At 47.9% G+C, this 17,372-nt stretch overlaps 1 protein-coding gene across 1 annotated transcript; it reads left to right on the forward strand.

Annotated features, from left to right (window-relative positions):
* The first annotated feature begins 129 nt into the window (after nt 1-129).
* On the forward strand, nt 130-16,418 carry DLST (dihydrolipoamide S-succinyltransferase). The gene is made up of 15 exons (XM_036383602.2): nt 130-233; nt 4,719-4,752; nt 5,917-5,965; nt 7,025-7,080; nt 7,418-7,492; nt 7,878-7,933; nt 8,629-8,740; nt 9,226-9,381; nt 9,663-9,748; nt 10,415-10,512; nt 12,374-12,504; nt 13,069-13,142; nt 13,999-14,082; nt 14,605-14,772; nt 15,231-16,418. The coding sequence occupies exons 1-15, from the start codon at nt 165-167 to the stop codon at nt 15,363-15,365; spliced, it is 1,383 nt and encodes a 460-aa protein (XP_036239495.1). The 5' UTR covers nt 130-164; the 3' UTR covers nt 15,366-16,418.
* The last annotated feature ends 954 nt before the right edge of the window (nt 16,419-17,372 follow it).

A 17,372-nucleotide genomic window follows, 5' to 3' on the forward strand; every position in this document is an offset into this window, starting at 1 on the left:
GCCCGGCCCGGCCCCACAGCCCGGCCCCGCCGCGATGGTCCCGCCCCGGCTGCTCCCCCCGCTCTGGGCGCTTGGTCCAGCCCCCCGCGCTTCCGCCTCGCGCCGGGCCTGGTTCCGGTGTCCGCCCTGCGGCCCCTCCCGCCGCCGCCGCCGCCGCCGCCGCGATGGTGCCGCTGTGGCGGTCCCGCTGCCTCGGCCGCGCGCTGGGCCGCTCGCTGCGCGCCCTCCGACAGGTACGGCCCGCGGGCACCGGCCGCGGGGAGCGGGGCAGCGAGGGAGGGCGGCGGCCGGGCGGGCGAGGTCGGCGGCGCCAAGGGCACCGGGACGCGTCCCCTGCTGCCTGGCGCTGGGCACCGCCGCCCCGGGGACACGGCGGGGCCGGGCACGGGAAGGGGCGGCGAGGCTGTTCCGCAGCAGGGGCCGCGGTGAGCGCGGCGCTGCCCCTTCCCCGCGGCTGCCGCTGCCCCGCTGCCAGGCCCGGCCCCGCGGGAAGGGCGGTGGCGCCCGGCACCGGGCCGGGCTGACCCGCGGGAAGGGCGGCGGCGCCCGGCACCGGGCAGGGCTGACCCGCGGGAAGGGCTTCCGAGCGCCGCCGCTCTCGGGCTCTGCCGTCCCCGCCTGTCAGTGGCTGTCGCGTTCGGGGCCCTCGCTGCTGGCAGCCACCGGCCTGCGCTGGCAGAGACCCCCCCGGCCGGGGTGCGCCCGGTGCAGGATCGGCCACAAACCGGTGTGCGGTTTGTTGTGTAAATTCTGTGCTCGGTTCTCAGGGCAGTCATTGAACCGCTGGAAAGGGTGGTAACCTCTGCTGGCTGCAGCGGGGGCTGACAGAGCCGGGAGCTGCTTAACCCTGGGGCTGCCCTTGGCCAGCTGGGTCCTGTGTCCTGCCGCACACATCTTCCGTTTGAACAGCAAACATGCCCAGCTCCATGTGCACACACATATGTGTGCATACCCTCGGGATGGGAAGGATCGCTTCTCTTCCCCTGACCAGCTGGAGCCTTTGAGCATGAGTCTTGATTTTAGACATCCTGCAAATGTAGGCGAGCAAGTGTTGACAACCGATCGTAATATAAAGACACCTTTGTGTTATAAATGTGTGCGTATACACGTAAAACTGTGTTATGAACAACTTACCTGTTGTTGATACCTGTATAAGATACAGTTTGAAATGTAGAGACAAATTGATTATAATGCAGTTTACACAAGCTTATTAAAGTGGCATTTTAGTGATATTTGACCTTTGTCAGCTCTCAGTGGTGCTGTGTAATTATAAAGAACAGAAAGAAGTCAGGTGGAATATTCAAGCCTTTTACAAAACTAGTCTGAAAATCAGGAGGTTTTAGGATGAATGCTAGTTAACCTGTTAGATGTACTAGAAGAGTTATAGTAGTAGTTTGATCTCCATTTGAACAGTGATATAGGAAGTAAATTCTGATTATGATGTAATGCAGGCTTTTTGGAGAGATGGAAAGAAATTCCAGGACTTGGCAAACCTCTGATGGCAGATGTGAGCACAGTAGACATGTACAAAATCAGAAGTGGAGGATTGAATTGGAGAAGAGTGGAGTCACTGAGGATGAGGAAAGGTTGACTGGGTTTTGACTGACTGTAAAAGAAGAGGTCCTGAATTCATATCAAGTAGAAACCATGAATGTGCATCAATAGCCTGTAGCACGTAAGAGTCAGGGCAGGGGTAGGCAGACCTTGAAGGCTACGTGAAAAAGTCCAGAGAAAAGCTAGTCTGGAAAAGATAGATTTGATCAGGAGCTGTGTAAAATGCTTTGAGAATCAAATTCTTCTGTTTATCTGGGCAGGAGTTGGTAAAGAACTTCTTCTTCCCTGTTTGATCCTCCCCTCATGCTGGAAGAGTTCTGAGCCTGTTAGTAACAGTATCCACCACTCAGCATTGTTATCTCCATCCCATCTCAGCATCTGCCCTCCGGTGCTGTATATAATGTTTTGATACCCATGAAAGCCATGCAGTGGGGTTTTTGTGTGTAGCAGGGCTTTGTGCTCATCCTTGTCGAAGCAGCAGCTGCTTTGCTCTCAAGAAGCCATGGCTGGAGAACCAATTGCTGCTGTGCCTGTTGTTGGAGCTGCACAGCACTGGCCTTCTGGTGTGCCTCTGTTGAAATGAGCTGTACTGTCAAGTTCATCAGATTCCTTGCCTGACCTGGTCCCTACTGTTGGTATACAGGCTGTTGCTGTAGCTGATGTATTCCATCCTTTATTTCAGTGTGTAGTGACCTGCTGGAAGGTGATGGCTCCTTGAAAGGTGTGTGGCCTGGGCAGCGCATGCCAGGGTCACTTTGACATAATAACGGTTATAAAAACAATTCTGAGAAGTCATGTGAAATGAGAGGGAAATATTAATCACTTGGTACATGAGTCACTGGCTAATTAGACCAAGACTTTTTTTCCCCAAATGAAGGCTGTCTTTTTAAACTGACCCAAAGTGCTAATGCCACGTGGCAAAACTGAAACATTTCCATTCTCGCTGAAAAAGCTCTAATAGAAGGCAGAGGGCAAATTTAGCCAAGTGATCCAGGAAGAGGTGCAATCAGAAGGATTCCTTCAGGGGCAAAAGGGAACAGGAAGCAGCCCTGTCCAGTGTCTCCTGAAGCTGCGTGTTCATCTGAGGTACTGTGGTTAAGATACAGACACACAGCAGTTCTGCAGAATGTAAGCCAGAGAAATCACAGTATCTTTTATTACTGGTTTCCTCATCGCATTAAACTCTTACCCTAATTTCTTAATCTTAAAGGCAAAGGGTAGAGTGATACCATTTTTTTTCCTTAATTTTGCTGCAGTTGTAGAACACAGACTTGACACCACTGGTGGAAGAGAGCTGCAGATGTTTTCTCACAGTGATTACTTTTAGGACAGACCTTCTAAACTTTTATTTTTGTTTTCACTCCACGTTTGCTGGTCCTGAGCAAATAGAATTGTCTGGTTTTGCATCAGTCTGAGGCTGTTCCTTTCTTAACAATTTATTGTCTGGCATGCAAGGAATGACTTTAACCACTTAAAGCACCCAGGGAAACATTAATGGATAAAGGGGAACTCAGGTTGCTTGATACTCAATTTGTGATTGACTCCATGCTATCTGGGACACTACAGAAAGTGGGAAAAATATGATCAATACATAGTGCTGAGGATTGTGGTGCTCTAGAGAGCTGACCCAGTGGAGTTAAACTGGAGTTTGTCTTGCTGATCCCGGCTTAGAGCTGGCTTTACACAAACCAGATCTGAATTAGCAGGGTCAGTGCTGCACCAAGATTAGGCATTGTAGCATTCAAGATGACTCTACCAAGTCTGCACAGTGCTTCCTGCTTTCCCTTACCCAGCCTGACTTGGGGCAGGGGCTCAGCAGGCCCTGCCACAAGCTGGTTTTGCAGCACTGTTGGTTCAGGATCACTGATCCCTGCAGTGAAGTGGCAAGCAGGGTGGCTGCATGGTGTTGTGCTGGAGCTTAGCAGTAAGTCAGACTGGCTGCCTGCATCCTCAGCACAGCTAATTATAACCCTGTTGAATTGCCCATTGATCATTGAGTTGTCTCTGCGTTAATATCCAACAAGTAAAATCCATTTATAAACTTGGATAATTAAACTACCAAGGGCTTGATTCCAGGCCTCTTAGTTTTGATACAAAGTGTTCATTGAATCTGTTTTTGTATGCTGCAGCAGTCAGTCCTGTAGATGGTGTGCCAAGCTTAAGTATATTGCTGGTCTTTGGTCTCTGTTGTCTTGCCACACAGCTCCTCAAATTATTTTGATATTTAAGGTCAGTTATATCCCATCCTGCTTGCTTTGCTGAAGCTGAAATCAGGGCTTGTATGCAAACTTCAGATCCTGAAGGTGTGAAGGAAATCTAACTTTTAACTTAGCTGTTGGATAAGGGTGCTTTGAGCCCTTGAGTTGCTGGTCATTCTAAGTCAGTAAAGTGCATTTCCATCATGGCTACAGTGCTATTTTCCAATTGCTTTTAAAGAGTTCTTATCTTCTCCAATCCTGCAGGTTTGATGTGAGAGAAATATGTAATAACAGTAGAGGGAAGTAATTGAATTTTTTGAAATTGAATATTTTGAAATGTGTTCTACTTTTGAGCTCTGTTAAGCTGAGCTAGGAATGCAGTCAATGATTACACAGGTATGAAGTGAAACATCAACACAGGTATGAAGTGAAACATCAAAGAATGTGGAATTCCTGACTAACTGACAGCAGTAGAAATTTTGCCACCGAGAGGAATTCTGGTCTTCTGGTCTTCGGGAGTTCAAAGGCTCCGTAGCTTTAGAAAAAAATTTTAAAACCCCTAGATGCTGCATTCATGACTGTAGGAGTAAACATCATGGGATGTTTTATCATCATATCCAGTAGGTATCCTTTATCTTCTCATTCATAGCAAATTCTATTGGAAATCTGTTCCTTCTTAAAGAGGAAAGTGCATGAGAAGGTCAAAACTTCTGGACCAAGAACTGGAAGATGCAAGCACCAAATTTAACATCACTGCATTATAAAGCACCCTGGGAGGAGACAAAGGATAAAGAAGGGCATAGGTATTCTCCTGCTCTAGCACACTGTGGGAAAGTGGCATGCCTGCAGACTGGAGCATGGGAATGGTGGATCCTGTGTCTGATTCAGATCTCAGGGAAAAAACAAAGTCCTTCTAGGATGGGTTTGTCTTCTTGCAATACTGATACATCCTTTTCTCTCTGACAGGGGAACTGTACTCTGGCAAGATCCCCTCTGTCTGGTGAGTCTTACACTTTACCTAGAAAGAACAGAGCTGATGATGGAGGTTGGTGATAGGTCTGATTGGGGTTTGTTTCTGTCAGTCTGTAGTGAAGAAGCAATGGAATGAGCTAAGTTTCCATGGGAGTGCCTCCCTTGCCTGAGGTACATGCTGCCTGATCCATTTGGCTCTGGTGAAGGTTTCACAGCAGCAGCACAGTGTATTTCAGGCATTGCAGTGCTCAAAGCACATGCTGTTGCAGAGCCCTAGCTCTCTAAAAAGCTCCCTTGAAAATAATGGATGAATATTAAGTGACATGTCAGATCTGGTGTGCCTGTGAACTCCACTTCGATGCTTAAACTGTTTTTCCTTAGAGCTCTGTTTTTTTCTAGCTGTGCTGTAGAGATTGTGCTGCTTTTTTAAAAAATCAAGTGAGGAAATGGTTCTTCCCTCTGGCATTGTGTAATTTGAGATAATTATGTCCTCCAGTTACTACGCTGACTCTCTTTAAGATCAGTCTGGAAGACTGCCCAGTGCCCTGTGACAAAGGACAGGAGTCCAGCTCATAATAAAAAATGCAGTGTCAGGGCATACAAGCAGTGTGGGAAGGGGACAGTGGGGTATGTGAAACTGGGAAGCTGTGCAAATATTTCCCTATTGTGAGTTTTGGAAACTAATTTTCTCTGGACAGGGAGTGAGCAGAGAAGAGGGATGATGGTAGCTCAATTCTCTGCCCCACACTCTCTTTTCAGTCTTTTTTTCCTCCTTAGCTGTCTCTGGGGCTGCGAGACTTTCTGGGGTGCCTCTTGCAGAGCTGATACCTTGCTCCATACTTCATATGGGTGTGGATACTCAGCAGTTCTGGAGGTGGTTCCTCATAGCTCTTTCCTGATTTTGCTCTGAATGCTCTGCTTCGTTTTCCCATTTCAATGTTATCATTATTATCTTTGTTGTCAAGCTATAACTGTTTTCCCCATCCCTATAAATCTAGATGAAGACAAAACCACTGTTCTTGGCAAGCTCTGGGCAGGTTTGATGGCACTGACGTGTCTCAGCATGGATATATTCCCCATTTGGTCCCAAACTTCTTTCAGGGTGGGCAACAGTGTCCTCTGCTTTCTTTTATCTGATGAGGATACTTGAGGGTTGGACAACTGGATAATATAACTCCTTTCTCATTCACAGGTGTGTCTGGGAGCCAAGGACTGGCTTACACAAACAGCAGGAAGCTTATGTAAGTATCCACAGGAAAACTGTCATGTGGGGAGACTGGGGTTGCTCTTGCTCTAGCCATGATAAGATTTGAGGTCTGAGGAACAGAATATGGTTGGCTGTCATGAAATCGTTGTGCACATTGTAGCAGTATGGAGTTAGCCCTAAAAAAAAATCTAGGTTTTGCAGGTTGGGAACTGAAAACAAGCTCTGTCTGCAACCAGGTACTGGGACAGGGAAGGGACAGGAGTGAGGAAACCAGCGATAAATGGATTTCTACTCTGATTATCTGACTAGAGGTGTTGTTTGCTCTATGATGGTCTCCTGGTAGATCTTCTCTTGGGAGAAGTGGGGTCATTCACAGCACTGTTGTTCATATGTCAGGGTTTGCACTAATGAGGTGGTCTTATAAAAATGTATTTGGGGAAATAACCTTAAGAGTACATGCATAAAAGCCTGAAATACTTTGAAATCCTTTGTTTGTTCAAAGTAGCCCTTGCTAGAGGAAATGCTAAAGCACGTTCTTTTCAGTTTTGAAAATATGATGTCAGTAGATATAAAAATCATCCTTAGGATTGGGATTGCCAGCTCCCTGTGAAGAAACATGGTGGAGAGAAATAGCTAGTTTTTGGATGCATTGCCATAGGCAATTTATGGTGCTTTTCTTTTATTTTGGAGCAATCTAACAACTTCTGTAGAGATGACAGTCCTAATCTGGAGGTTTAACAAAAAAATTGTTGCTGCACTAGTCTTGGGCATTGTATGGGCTGGCCAGGTCACCCTTTAATCAGTATTTAAACTATGAGGGTTCTGTTGGGTTGTCTGTCTAAATGGAAATTCCATAAGTGTCAGTTCTCACTGAGTTTCTGAGAGCAGAAGTGATGGTAGGATGTAATGCTTCCTTTCTGGCTGGATTGTTGCAGCTTGAATAGTAAATAGGAGTCCTTTGCACCAAATACATCAGAACAGCTGAGCAGCCTTTCACATCAGTTAAGCAAGTGTAAATTCTGTACTTGAGCTTGGTGCTGGCAGCCTGCAGAGGAATGTTCTGCTGTGTTCATACTTTTCTCTCTTTCTGCAGAGTAAATAGCTCCAGTGTCTTCACTGTCCGCTACTTCAGAACCACTGCGGTACATAGTAAGTAAGAAGGCAGGAATCAGCGTGATGCTTCTTTTGCTACCTCTTGCTGTCCTGCCAGCAGCTACCTTCCATCCTTGGTCAAGGCTCACTGCTGTCCTGCCTGCATGGATGACTCAGGGTTTATATCCCCAGGGCCCTAAAGATTTTGTCTGGATTCCAGTCACAATGTGGCTTTCGGTCAGATATGAATTTCTCGGGTGATTAAATGTTGATCAATGTTGAAGAAAGGAGACGGACAGCCTACCCCCTTTAGCAGAGTCGTGATGACAAGAATGAAGCAGTACCATAAATTTTTAGCTCTGAAAGCAGTCAAGTCTGTTTGTCTCTCTCACAGGGGATGACGTGGTTACGGTGAACACACCAGCCTTTGCAGAGTCAGTCACAGAAGGAGATGTCAGGTGGGAGAAAGGTAAGCAATTGCCTGAAATTCTCATCGCTGTTACTGCTGTGTTGGACATCTTGGGGATGCATTACAGTTCACTGGCTGACATCCTGCTCTGTGCCTTTCAGTCTGTGACAAATGAGGCATTTAATTGCAGCTCTCCTAAGGGGTTAAGAATTGCAGTTACTGCCTCATCACCTCTCTGTCGGGGTAATGTTGGATGAAGGGAGATGTCTAAGCTGGAATCAGACTCTTAACTGTGCAGTAGATTGCTTGAGCTAGTCTTTTCTTTAGAAGTTGTGGAGAAGTGGGATGAAGAAGTTATGGGTTAGTGTGGGAAACTGCTGTGGGTAAAGAGGGGAGGCCAGAGCACACCTCCCTCCTCACAGTGGTCTTCATATCTGTCATTCAGCTGTTGGAGACACAGTGGCGGAAGATGAAGTGGTGTGTGAGATTGAAACAGACAAGGTAGGAGTTCCTGGACCAAAACTTTTTCTAGTTCTGTAGCAGGTACCCTGTATGGCTTCTCTCCTGCTAAGAGCTCCTAGAGCCTGCAGGGCCCTGACTGTGTCTCCTGCTCTCTTCATGGAGAAAAGCTTTTCTCACCTAGTATAAAACTTGCTGTGCCTTAAGTGAGAATTCTTGATAACCCTTATTCATCCATTTGATTAATCATCACTGGTGGTGTTGTTTATTGGAGCTGTAATTTTACTTCTCCTCTGATTTGAGTGCTTTGAGTTTTGAAACCGGTTTGTGCTTAAACAAAGGAGAAATCTGCCAGCCATAGGTTGTCTTCAGATAGTTTAAAATTTAGGCTTTACATTCATCCACTCCTGAAAGGACTGTTAAGCCTTGAAGTTCTTGCTGAATTCTCTGCTGAGTTCTGTTTTCAGCTTTGCCGTCAGGAAGATGCTGGCAGTGGGTCAGTTCTTGACTGTACCCTGGAAATCAGGCTATACATTACACTGCCAGCATCTCCTAAAGCTTCTAACTATTGGCACAAAATCCTGGTGGAGGGTGTGAAAACTGGTGCAAATAATGTGAGACACAGCTGCTGTCTGTGCCAAATTGCAATGTGTATCTGCACATACTGGCATCTTCTCTTGGGCACTTGGTCTCCAACTGATGTTTGGGAGAATTTCACTGACTTTCTTTTTTTTCAGACATCAGTGCAAGTTCCAGCCCCAGCAGCTGGTGTGATTGAAGCCCTTCTGGTACCCGATGGTGGCAAAGTGGAAGGGGGGACACCTCTATTCAAACTCAGGAAAACTGGAGGTAAGTCAGGCATGTGTAACTTGCATAGGCCTTGTGCTTCCACCAGGTTTTTTCTGAAGATTTAAGCATTTAGAATAAAATGCCTTTTAGCATTTAGCAAAGCATTGTAGAGGGATCCTGAGAAAATACTCCTATTCTGTTGTCCATTAGAAAAGCATAATTTTAGTCCTTCTGAGGGGGATCTTATCTTTTGTTCCCTCTGGAGGAGACTAAACTGTTAGCTATAAATAGTTGAGAATTCCCCTAACTCCCTTCTGTGCCCTCTTCTCTGTAGCATCCAGCCTCCTCCAGCGAGGAGGTCAAGGATGTTGATGAGTAAAACACTTTCACAATCGCTTTCTCTTTTGGTGATTTCTGTCAGCTCAGTAGTGCTGAGAACATGAAGGCACTCTGCCTGAGGGTTTACTTTTGTTAGGTTGGTTGGACTCACAGATCTCTGCCAGTGGAAGCTGGTGCCCTTACCATGGTTCTTCCTTGTCTTTCAGCTGCTCCTGCCAAGGCTAAACCAGCAGCAGCCCCTCCTCCTCCTGCAGCCCCTGAACCTGCAGCTGCACCTGCTCCTCCCCCTGCTGCAGCACCGATTCCCACTACAATGCCACCAGTGCCGCCTGTGTCAACTCAGCCCATCGACAGCAAACCAGGTGAGGCAACAGCCATTTGTTCCTGTTCTCGAGTCTCTCTGCTTTGGGGGACAGTGTATAAGGTTAAAGACATCAAACAGAGGCATTTGTGGTGAAGGCCTCCTGCAGTACGACCCTGCTTGCTCCAGACTGGACTGCTCAACTATGCCTAGCACCTTCCCAGCCTAATTCAAGGCTGCTTCCATGCTGTGTCACTTAAGCAAGGAGCTCAAATACACTTTCTATCTCAGGGCTTTTTCTACCTGGCTTCTGTTTTTGACTGATGTGTTTTTTCCCCTCAGTGTCTGCTGTGAAGCCGGCTGCAGCCCCAGCGGCAGCCCCTCCTGGGGAGGCAGTGCCCACCAAAGGTGCCAGATCAGAGCATAGGGTAAGCTGTGGGAGCAGGGACCTTGCCAGCACTTCTGTTGCTAGGTGATAATCTATTCTGGCTGGAGCTTGCCGGATGTGTCCATATCCACCTGTACACACCCAGCTCAGTAGGGCTGTGACAGGTGGGAAAATTCTCTACATGCAGGAACTGCTTACAGGTGGTGTGGAGAAAGAGCCTGGACCTATCTGGCATGGGTCTTTTCTAGGCAAAAGTTTTGTCTTGAGCTCTGCTGACTCGGGACAGAAGGACTCAGTGTGATCTGCTTGGTTTGTCCACAAGCCCTCAGCAAAGGGTTGAGGCTGCTGAAACTGCCTTGTGCATTCTTAAGAGAGCATGGTTGAGCAACCTGCTTTCTTAGCAGTCTTGCCCTTCTCACGTTAGCCACATGGACACCTATGCATGCTTGGAGGTGTTGAGGAATGCAGAGATCAGAAGTAGCTGTACTGTGATGCATTTCAGCACTGCTTTTCAAGTGAACTGTGTGTTGAGCTGAGCAGTGAAATAAACTCCTCAGCCTATTGTCTCCTGACTTAGAGTGAAAACCTTGGCCCTTGGCATCTAGTCAATCAGATGGCAAGAGGAGGAGAGCCTTTTGAGTTTCTTGTGCATTTTGCCCTTAGATGAGCTTTAGGCAACTTCTGCTTATACCTTTTTAATTTGCAGGTGAAAATGAATAGGATGCGTCAGCGTATTGCTCAGCGGCTGAAAGAGGCTCAGAATACTTGTGCCATGCTGACCACTTTCAATGAGATTGATATGAGGTGAGGAGTAAACCTCTTTTTCCCTTTATGAGTAGAAACAGATTAAGGCAGTAATCTTTAAATAGCAGTCAAAACCTTGCAGGTTTTCTTTGGAGAGATTGGCAGCAAGTCTTTTGGGCCCTCTTTCTTAGGTATGTACCACACAGTCTGTGCAGCTTCTTCAGAACCACATTGGTGTTGTGGTATGAGGGGCTACAGAGCTTCCTAATGGCCTGTTCCTTGGGAGTCACCTGCTACTTGTAATAGGGGTAGTTTCTGATTCCTCTTCTGTGGGCTTTTTGTTAGAAGACAGGTAAATGTTGAGCAGAAGACCAGAAGGGGCTAGTATCACTTGCATATAGTGGCTGTTAGAAGACAGCAAGATATAGCATCTGCTTTCTGCCACTCCACTAGGTTACTGCTTTTGGAGGTGTTTAACTTGCAGTGAGTTGGTTCTCCAGGGCTCATCAGCCTTTCAGGTGGGCATTGCTTAGGCCTAAGGCCTTTGCTGTCAGATGGTACAGCTTTCTAGAGACAGACCAGCACCCTTCCCCATCCTCTCAAGCAGGTGGGGGGCTCCTGACTCAAGTGCTTGCATGGAGTGAGCACACTAATGTCTTTGGAGGGTGGGCAGCTTATGTTACAGTGCATTAAGGGGAAATTGTGCTCAAATCAAATTGCCTTGTGAAATCCTATGCTACTCCTTAAGAGAAAACATGTAAATATTTGGGTCTCAGAACAATAAGGCTGGCAAAATAATCTTGATTGGAGGGAAGTGCTGCAGCTTTATCTCCTCTCAGAGGCTCATTGAGGTGTCGCTTTACGCCAGCCTGGGGCTCTCATTGCATCTGGTAATGTGGTTTGGATTGATTACTGTGAAGTTGATTTGTGAAGACCTATGCTGGGGCCTCTTGCTTCCCACGGGGGTCAGTGTCTGAAAGGAGGAGGCCTTAATGAGGCAGTTCCATAGCAGGTTGTATTCTCATGGCTGCAGCCCTTGTGTCTTGGGAGGCACTAATGTCTTTGGGTCGTAATCCTAACTCTAAACAAGGTTAGACACAGGAAAACAAACACTCTAAACCATGGAAAATCCTGCTCCTTGGTGAAAATGTCTCTTCAAAGACTGAAGGTTTCTGAAGGGGGAAGGGATGAACTATGCAATTCCACAGCATCTGATGTTAGGCTAGAATAGGCAGAGCTTTTTGCCACAGCTTGGTTGATGTTTTGTAAATGGCCTCAATTTTGATTAATAGAAACAGTGGGAAAACGTGATTTGTCTGGTCAAGAGCTATGGGTGGACTGGCACCCACTACCATAAGCTCCTGGGAAAATTCCTTTAATGTTCGGTCAACTCCTAAAGCCAGAGAGTTGAGTACAAAAGTGGTGTTGTGCTGTCTGGTGCTGAATTTGCAGAGTGGTTGAGGTCTTTTCCTTTGATCACTTTGATTTTACTTCCTGCATGTTTACTGCTTTTGCCAAATTCTGGTTTTTCACCCTTCTGTGCCAGTCCAGCCACACCTGCATTTGCTGTCTGTGGTGCCACACTGGTATGAGCACTGTTGTCTCCAGAGAATAGGTGGCAGCATCAGGCCTAAGCAGGAAATATACCATGCCACACCTTACTTCTGTTCTTGGCAGTGTGGGCCTTGCAGGTTTACCCTGGCTGTGGAGCTCGTGGTCCAGGACCAGTTTCTGTTTGATCCTTTGGCAGGAACCTTAGATCCATGTTTATGTCACATGTGAAGGCTTTTGCAGCAGACTGGAGGTCTCCTATTTGGTGGTGCAGATTTGCATCCTTGGGGCTGGCCCTGAAATCTGTTACTCAGAGGGAATGGTGTTTTCTTGGACTCCCGGTTTACCAGCGTTACTGTGTGTTTCACAGCAACATCCGGGAGATGAGAGCTGTACACAAGGATACCTTTCTGAAAAAGCACAACCTGAAGCTAGGTTTCATGTCAGCTTTTGTGAAAGCTGCAGCCTTTGCTCTGCAGGACCAGCCTGTTGTGAATGCAGGTGAGTGGTGACCCTTGCTGGTGACTTGCATATCTAGGGACCATTGCAAAATGGGGTAAAGGCAATGGCCAAGTCCATGGCAGGAGTAGTAGCTTGGAGAAGCAAGTCAAATGCACAGAAAGCATGGGGACAGTCCTGCATGCTGCTGCTGATTTTGCTAAAGCCACTTACATAGGTAGAGGTCAGCTTGCCAAGAGGGGCTCGATTAAGAAGGGGTGACCAGGGGTGAGGCTGGGGCCGTGCATATGCAGCCTGCAGAGGGCAGAGCCTGCTGGTTGTGTACAGGTGACTCCTGTAGGCGCAGTGCAGTTCCTGGGCATGTCAGAGGTGCTTGCTGAAACAGAAGAACAGAATAACCAAGGGGAAAATAACTGAGGAGGACTGAGCAGTGTGGACTGTTTTCTTTCTGTCTGTCCTGGTGCCTCTCCCACAGGTACAGCAAGGAATCATTCTTCTCTGGAGTTATGTTTAAGCTAGATGTGAGCAAGTTGTTATGATTTTTTAGCTAGTCAAACCTTTGATCTTAGTTTCTGCATATGTAACACAAGATTTTTCTCTTTCTAGTGATTGATGACACGACCAAAGAGATTGTGTACAGGGACTATGTGGACATCAGTGTTGCTGTAGCAACTCCCCGGGTAGGTACCTTGGAGCTTTGTCCATGCTTCCTGCAGCCTTTCATATGGGATGATCATATACTTTGAGTCAGCTCAGCTTTGTGCTCTGCTGCAGCAGAAATTAACTGATAAGACTGATTCTGTAAATGAGACACCTGCTGCATTATGGACTGCTGAGATGGGTTTTGAGGGAAGGTGGAGGACCGAGAATATTCTACCACTACATTCATCTTAATAAGAGATCTGGTAACTGGGTCAATGTAGATCTCAGTTGTTAATGAGTAGGGCCAGGTTAGGGAACCCCTTTGTTGTCATGAATCCATGACATAGGCAGTAAAAGCTCTGAACGTCCTGTCCTCTGGCTAACTTTGCTGTGCTGTTCCACAGAGATGTTTCTGTCCAGGGAGAGTATGGGATGGAGTTACAGATGTTGAATTAGTCAATTACCTTCTTGATTAGAAGGTTCTGCTATGAAGCAGAGGTTTGACAAGGACTGAAGTTCTGTCACTGTCTTCTCCCGAAGTCTAGGGGAGGCCCAGCAAAAAGAGGTGAGAGAAAGAGGTGCCAGCTGAAATCTACCAGTGCCTTACCTGGGAATTTATCAATGTGGAGCTGGCTCCAGACAGACCTGGTTGATTTATGAGATAGGCTAGCAAAGGCAAAGATGATTGCTCAATTTAAGGTGTCAGCCTTTGATGTGTGTCATGCCAGGTTTCCTGTCAGGCTACCAGGGTGTGAGGCAGCTCTGCCAACCAGCTGCTGTGGGCCAAGGAGGAGGCAGGAGCTCTCTGGGGCTGTGTCCAGATTCCTGCTGCATGACAGCTATCTGTGTGTTGCTGCACTGAATTTGCTATTCATGGACTTTGCTTCTCCCCAGGGTCTGGTGGTCCCTGTGGTTAGGAATGTAGAAAACATGAACTTTGCTGACATAGAGCGTGCTATCTACGAGTTGGGGGAAAAGGTAAGGAAATTTTTCTGAAGAGGGTTGGGAGGAATGGAAGGAACTGGAAATGCTGGATTGGCATGTATTGATTTGGTCTCTGTGTCATCATCTCTGACCTCTAACACACTGAGTTGTGCTGTGGGGAGTGATCCAGTTACATGGCTGGCTGTGCCTTTGCCTTCTAGGACAGCTCTACTTGTTGCCCATCCAGAAGACTGCAGTCTACATTAGGGACATGGTGTATCTTCACCTTTGTCTTCAGAGGCCAAGGCTGAACTGCCCTGGGGTAGAAGTCCCTGTGTCTGTCTCCTGCAAAAGCAGGAGTTGGAAGCAAAGGCGAGAGAATCCTTCCCCAAAGCCACTAGATGCTCACTCTAAAGACAGGATGCATTTTTGAGCAATTTGTGTTGGTTTTCAGCTGAACAAATCAATAAGCAAAGCTCTTGCAATCAGTATTCCTGGAAAGAGTGGATGTCCAAACCCTCGTTGTTTGCTCTGTGTGGTCTGTGTGGCTTTCTAAGACCTTATTTTTACTTCTAGGCACGGAAGAATGAACTGGCCATTGAAGACATGGATGGTGGCACTTTCACAATCAGCAATGGTGGGGTTTTTGGGTCACTCTTTGGAACACCTATCATTAACCCACCCCAGTCTGCCATCTTAGGCATGCATGCCATCTTTGACAGGCCTGTGGCTGTGGGAGGCAAGGTAGGTGGACCTGCACAGGAGGTTTTAGGGAACAAAGGACAGGGCTCAGCAGACTGAGGACCTTTTTCTAAGGGGTTGGTGTCACTTCTGAAACACTTCAGTGTGAAGAAGGAGCAGAGACTAATGGGTATAGGGCACCTTTGCTGGCCCTGGTACATGCCTGAGCTGTGCAGGGGACTTTGTCCTATCTGTGAGTGGGCAAACTGGTTATAATCTTAGGTGTGGGAAGGAGGAGCTTGTAGCCTTTGTGATAGGGAGCGGTTCCAGGAAGAGCCCTTATCTCATATGTGGCATGGACCCATCCTGGGTGGGTGGGTAGATAATTTTGCCATGCAGGACAAATCCAGGAGGGCCTGAACACAGGATCTGGGGTGGGAAAAAGCCAGGTCTTCCCTGAGTTCACAGGAGGGGAGCATGCAGGCAGGAGCACTGAGCTCACTAACCCTGTCCCTGCCCAGATCGAGGTGCGGCCGATGATGTACGTGGCGCTGACCTACGATCACCGGCTCATCGACGGCAGAGAGGCCGTCACCTTCCTGCGCAAGATCAAGGCAGCGGTGGAGGATCCCCGCGTGCTGCTGCTCGACCTGTAGGGCAGCCACACCCCCACACAACCCACCCAGGACAGGGCAGCACCAGCAGGGACGATGCAGGGCATTCAGGAACTGGCAGGGGTCATTCCAGTCTTTCTCCCTCCGCTGTGATTGGAGCTGTTCCAAAGGGAATTACGGGAATAGCTCCTACCTCCTTTCCTATTTTGTTTAATGAAGGTTTACTATCTCACGAGAACTTGCCGTGCAGTGGGCCAACCACTGAATGGCATTGCCTTTCCAGAGCCATCTGTGTGGCATCCTCTCCCTCACAGCACCAAACTCTCACCTCTAGCTTGTCCTATACCACTGGAAACTGCTTGCTGCTGCTGTGCTAGGGTACCCTTCCCTGCCCCTCCATGGCAGGTTCAGCTTTACTGCCTAGCACTGAGGTTCCTGGGAGGGAGAGGACAGGAAAGGCTACTGTCCTGTCCATGTTTTGCTTGAAAATATTTCACACTCATCAGCCTTGCAAGGGTCTGACCCCGAGGCCACTTGCAGGAAAAGTTTTGGTCAGAGCAGGGCTTGAGGTAGGTGTCATGCTTCTGGCAGTGCCCTGGTTACACTCCCTCCACAGACAGTAACACAGGGTGGCAACTCCCCTACTTTCCCTTGGCGATTGTCTCTCACCAGCCCAGTCACGGTGGTGTGAATGTTCTTGTTGGGGTGGGCAGAGCCCGTGACCTCTGTGGAGGCAGCACTGTTCCTGGGGACAGCCCTTTCACCATTACATGCCCGACAGGGGGGTGAGAACCAGCCCCCAGCTGCTGTCCTTGGCACACAGCTCACTGGGTGTGACTGCTGGCTTCCTGCGTGCTCCCAGCCCACACCCAGCTGGGGGGCCAGGCCTTTCACTGAAATGTACATCCCAGCCCACGGGTGCTGGTTTGGGGGGAGGGGGGCAGTTCTGAATCCGATAGCGCACACGTGAATTGAGGGGTGAGGGGGTTGCTAGTGCCTGCAGAGTCTATTACTCTTACCCCCTACACAGAACTTGTAACAAAAATATTTAACACAGCGGATTTTAAATGAAATAAAACTGTGCAACGACTGCAAGGTGGGGTGTGTTTGAGTGGGTGAGGACTCTGGCATCAGCAGCATCCTGAGTGTAGTGCAAGAGTCCTGTTATCTGGTGGTGAGAGAAAAGAGGCAATGGGAGCTGAGCCCATTGCTGGTGGTATTAAATTGAGTCTTCTCTGCCTGTGAACACTGGTGGCCTCAAACTCTCTGCCAAAGAATTAGCTTTTCCCAGCAAAGAGGTTTTTAGGGTTGGAAGTCATCCTTTTTTAGCAGCAGAACTGTAATAGATGGTGAGGAATTCCCAGTATTAGCTAAAGGGCATGATGGCCAAGAGAGAGACCTGAGACAGGCTCATAATGTTTTTAAGAAGTTGAATTTTTACTGCTGCAATGGAAGAGTTGGAATTCATGCAAGTGTGGAAAGGCTGTTGCAGAGGGAGAAAGGAAACAAGAACAAGGGACAGTGTAACCTGTCTGTGGTGCTGGGTGTTTCCCTAGCAAGATGTCCTCGTTGGGACAACACAAAATCATTTCTGAATCATGGCAGGGTTTTCCCAGCTCTGACATCAACTTCAGAGATGGTTTACCCTTCCCAGCTACAGCTGAAGAGGGCAACCCCTTCTAACAGAAAATGATTGCACTCACAGCTGCAAAGCAGATGAAAGGGAGGGCAGTTCCTGGTACTGATGCCTTCATTTTCCTGGCAGCTAGGGACAAAAACAGAGTGCAGAGTCAGCTTTTTTGCTTGGCCCTGGCTAAGGTAGGTTAGGGGGAGAGGAAAAATCCCTTCCTTGTTCTGGGAAGGGTAGAGAGTCTAATTCTTGCACAAATAAGTTGAGTGAAAGGGAAGGTTTTGATTAAAAAATGCTGCTTGCACTCAGCCTCTCTGCTGGTTTAGGATACAGAGGGTCTGCCTTGACTTTGTACATGAGCCTGGGGAAGCCTTTATTTTGTCTGGAGCTGCAATAAATGAAGCCTTCGAACCAATCAG

The sequence above is a fragment of the Molothrus ater genome, chromosome 6, assembly GCF_012460135.2.
Source record: "Molothrus ater isolate BHLD 08-10-18 breed brown headed cowbird chromosome 6, BPBGC_Mater_1.1, whole genome shotgun sequence".
Lineage (NCBI taxonomy): Eukaryota > Metazoa > Chordata > Aves > Passeriformes > Icteridae > Molothrus > Molothrus ater.

Bases quoted from the DNA above. Each gene is read 5' to 3' on its own strand.
- DLST (XM_036383602.2), top strand. From the start codon at position 165: ATGGTGCCGCTGTGGCGGTCCCGCTGCCTCGGCCGCGCGCTGGGCCGC. The intron at 4,753-5,916 runs GTGAGTCTTACA...TCTCATTCACAG, and splicing joins GGCAAGATCCCCTCTGTCTG to GTGTGTCTGGGAGCCAAGGA. The intron at 14,083-14,604 runs GTAAGGAAATTT...TTTTACTTCTAG, and splicing joins TCTACGAGTTGGGGGAAAAG to GCACGGAAGAATGAACTGGC.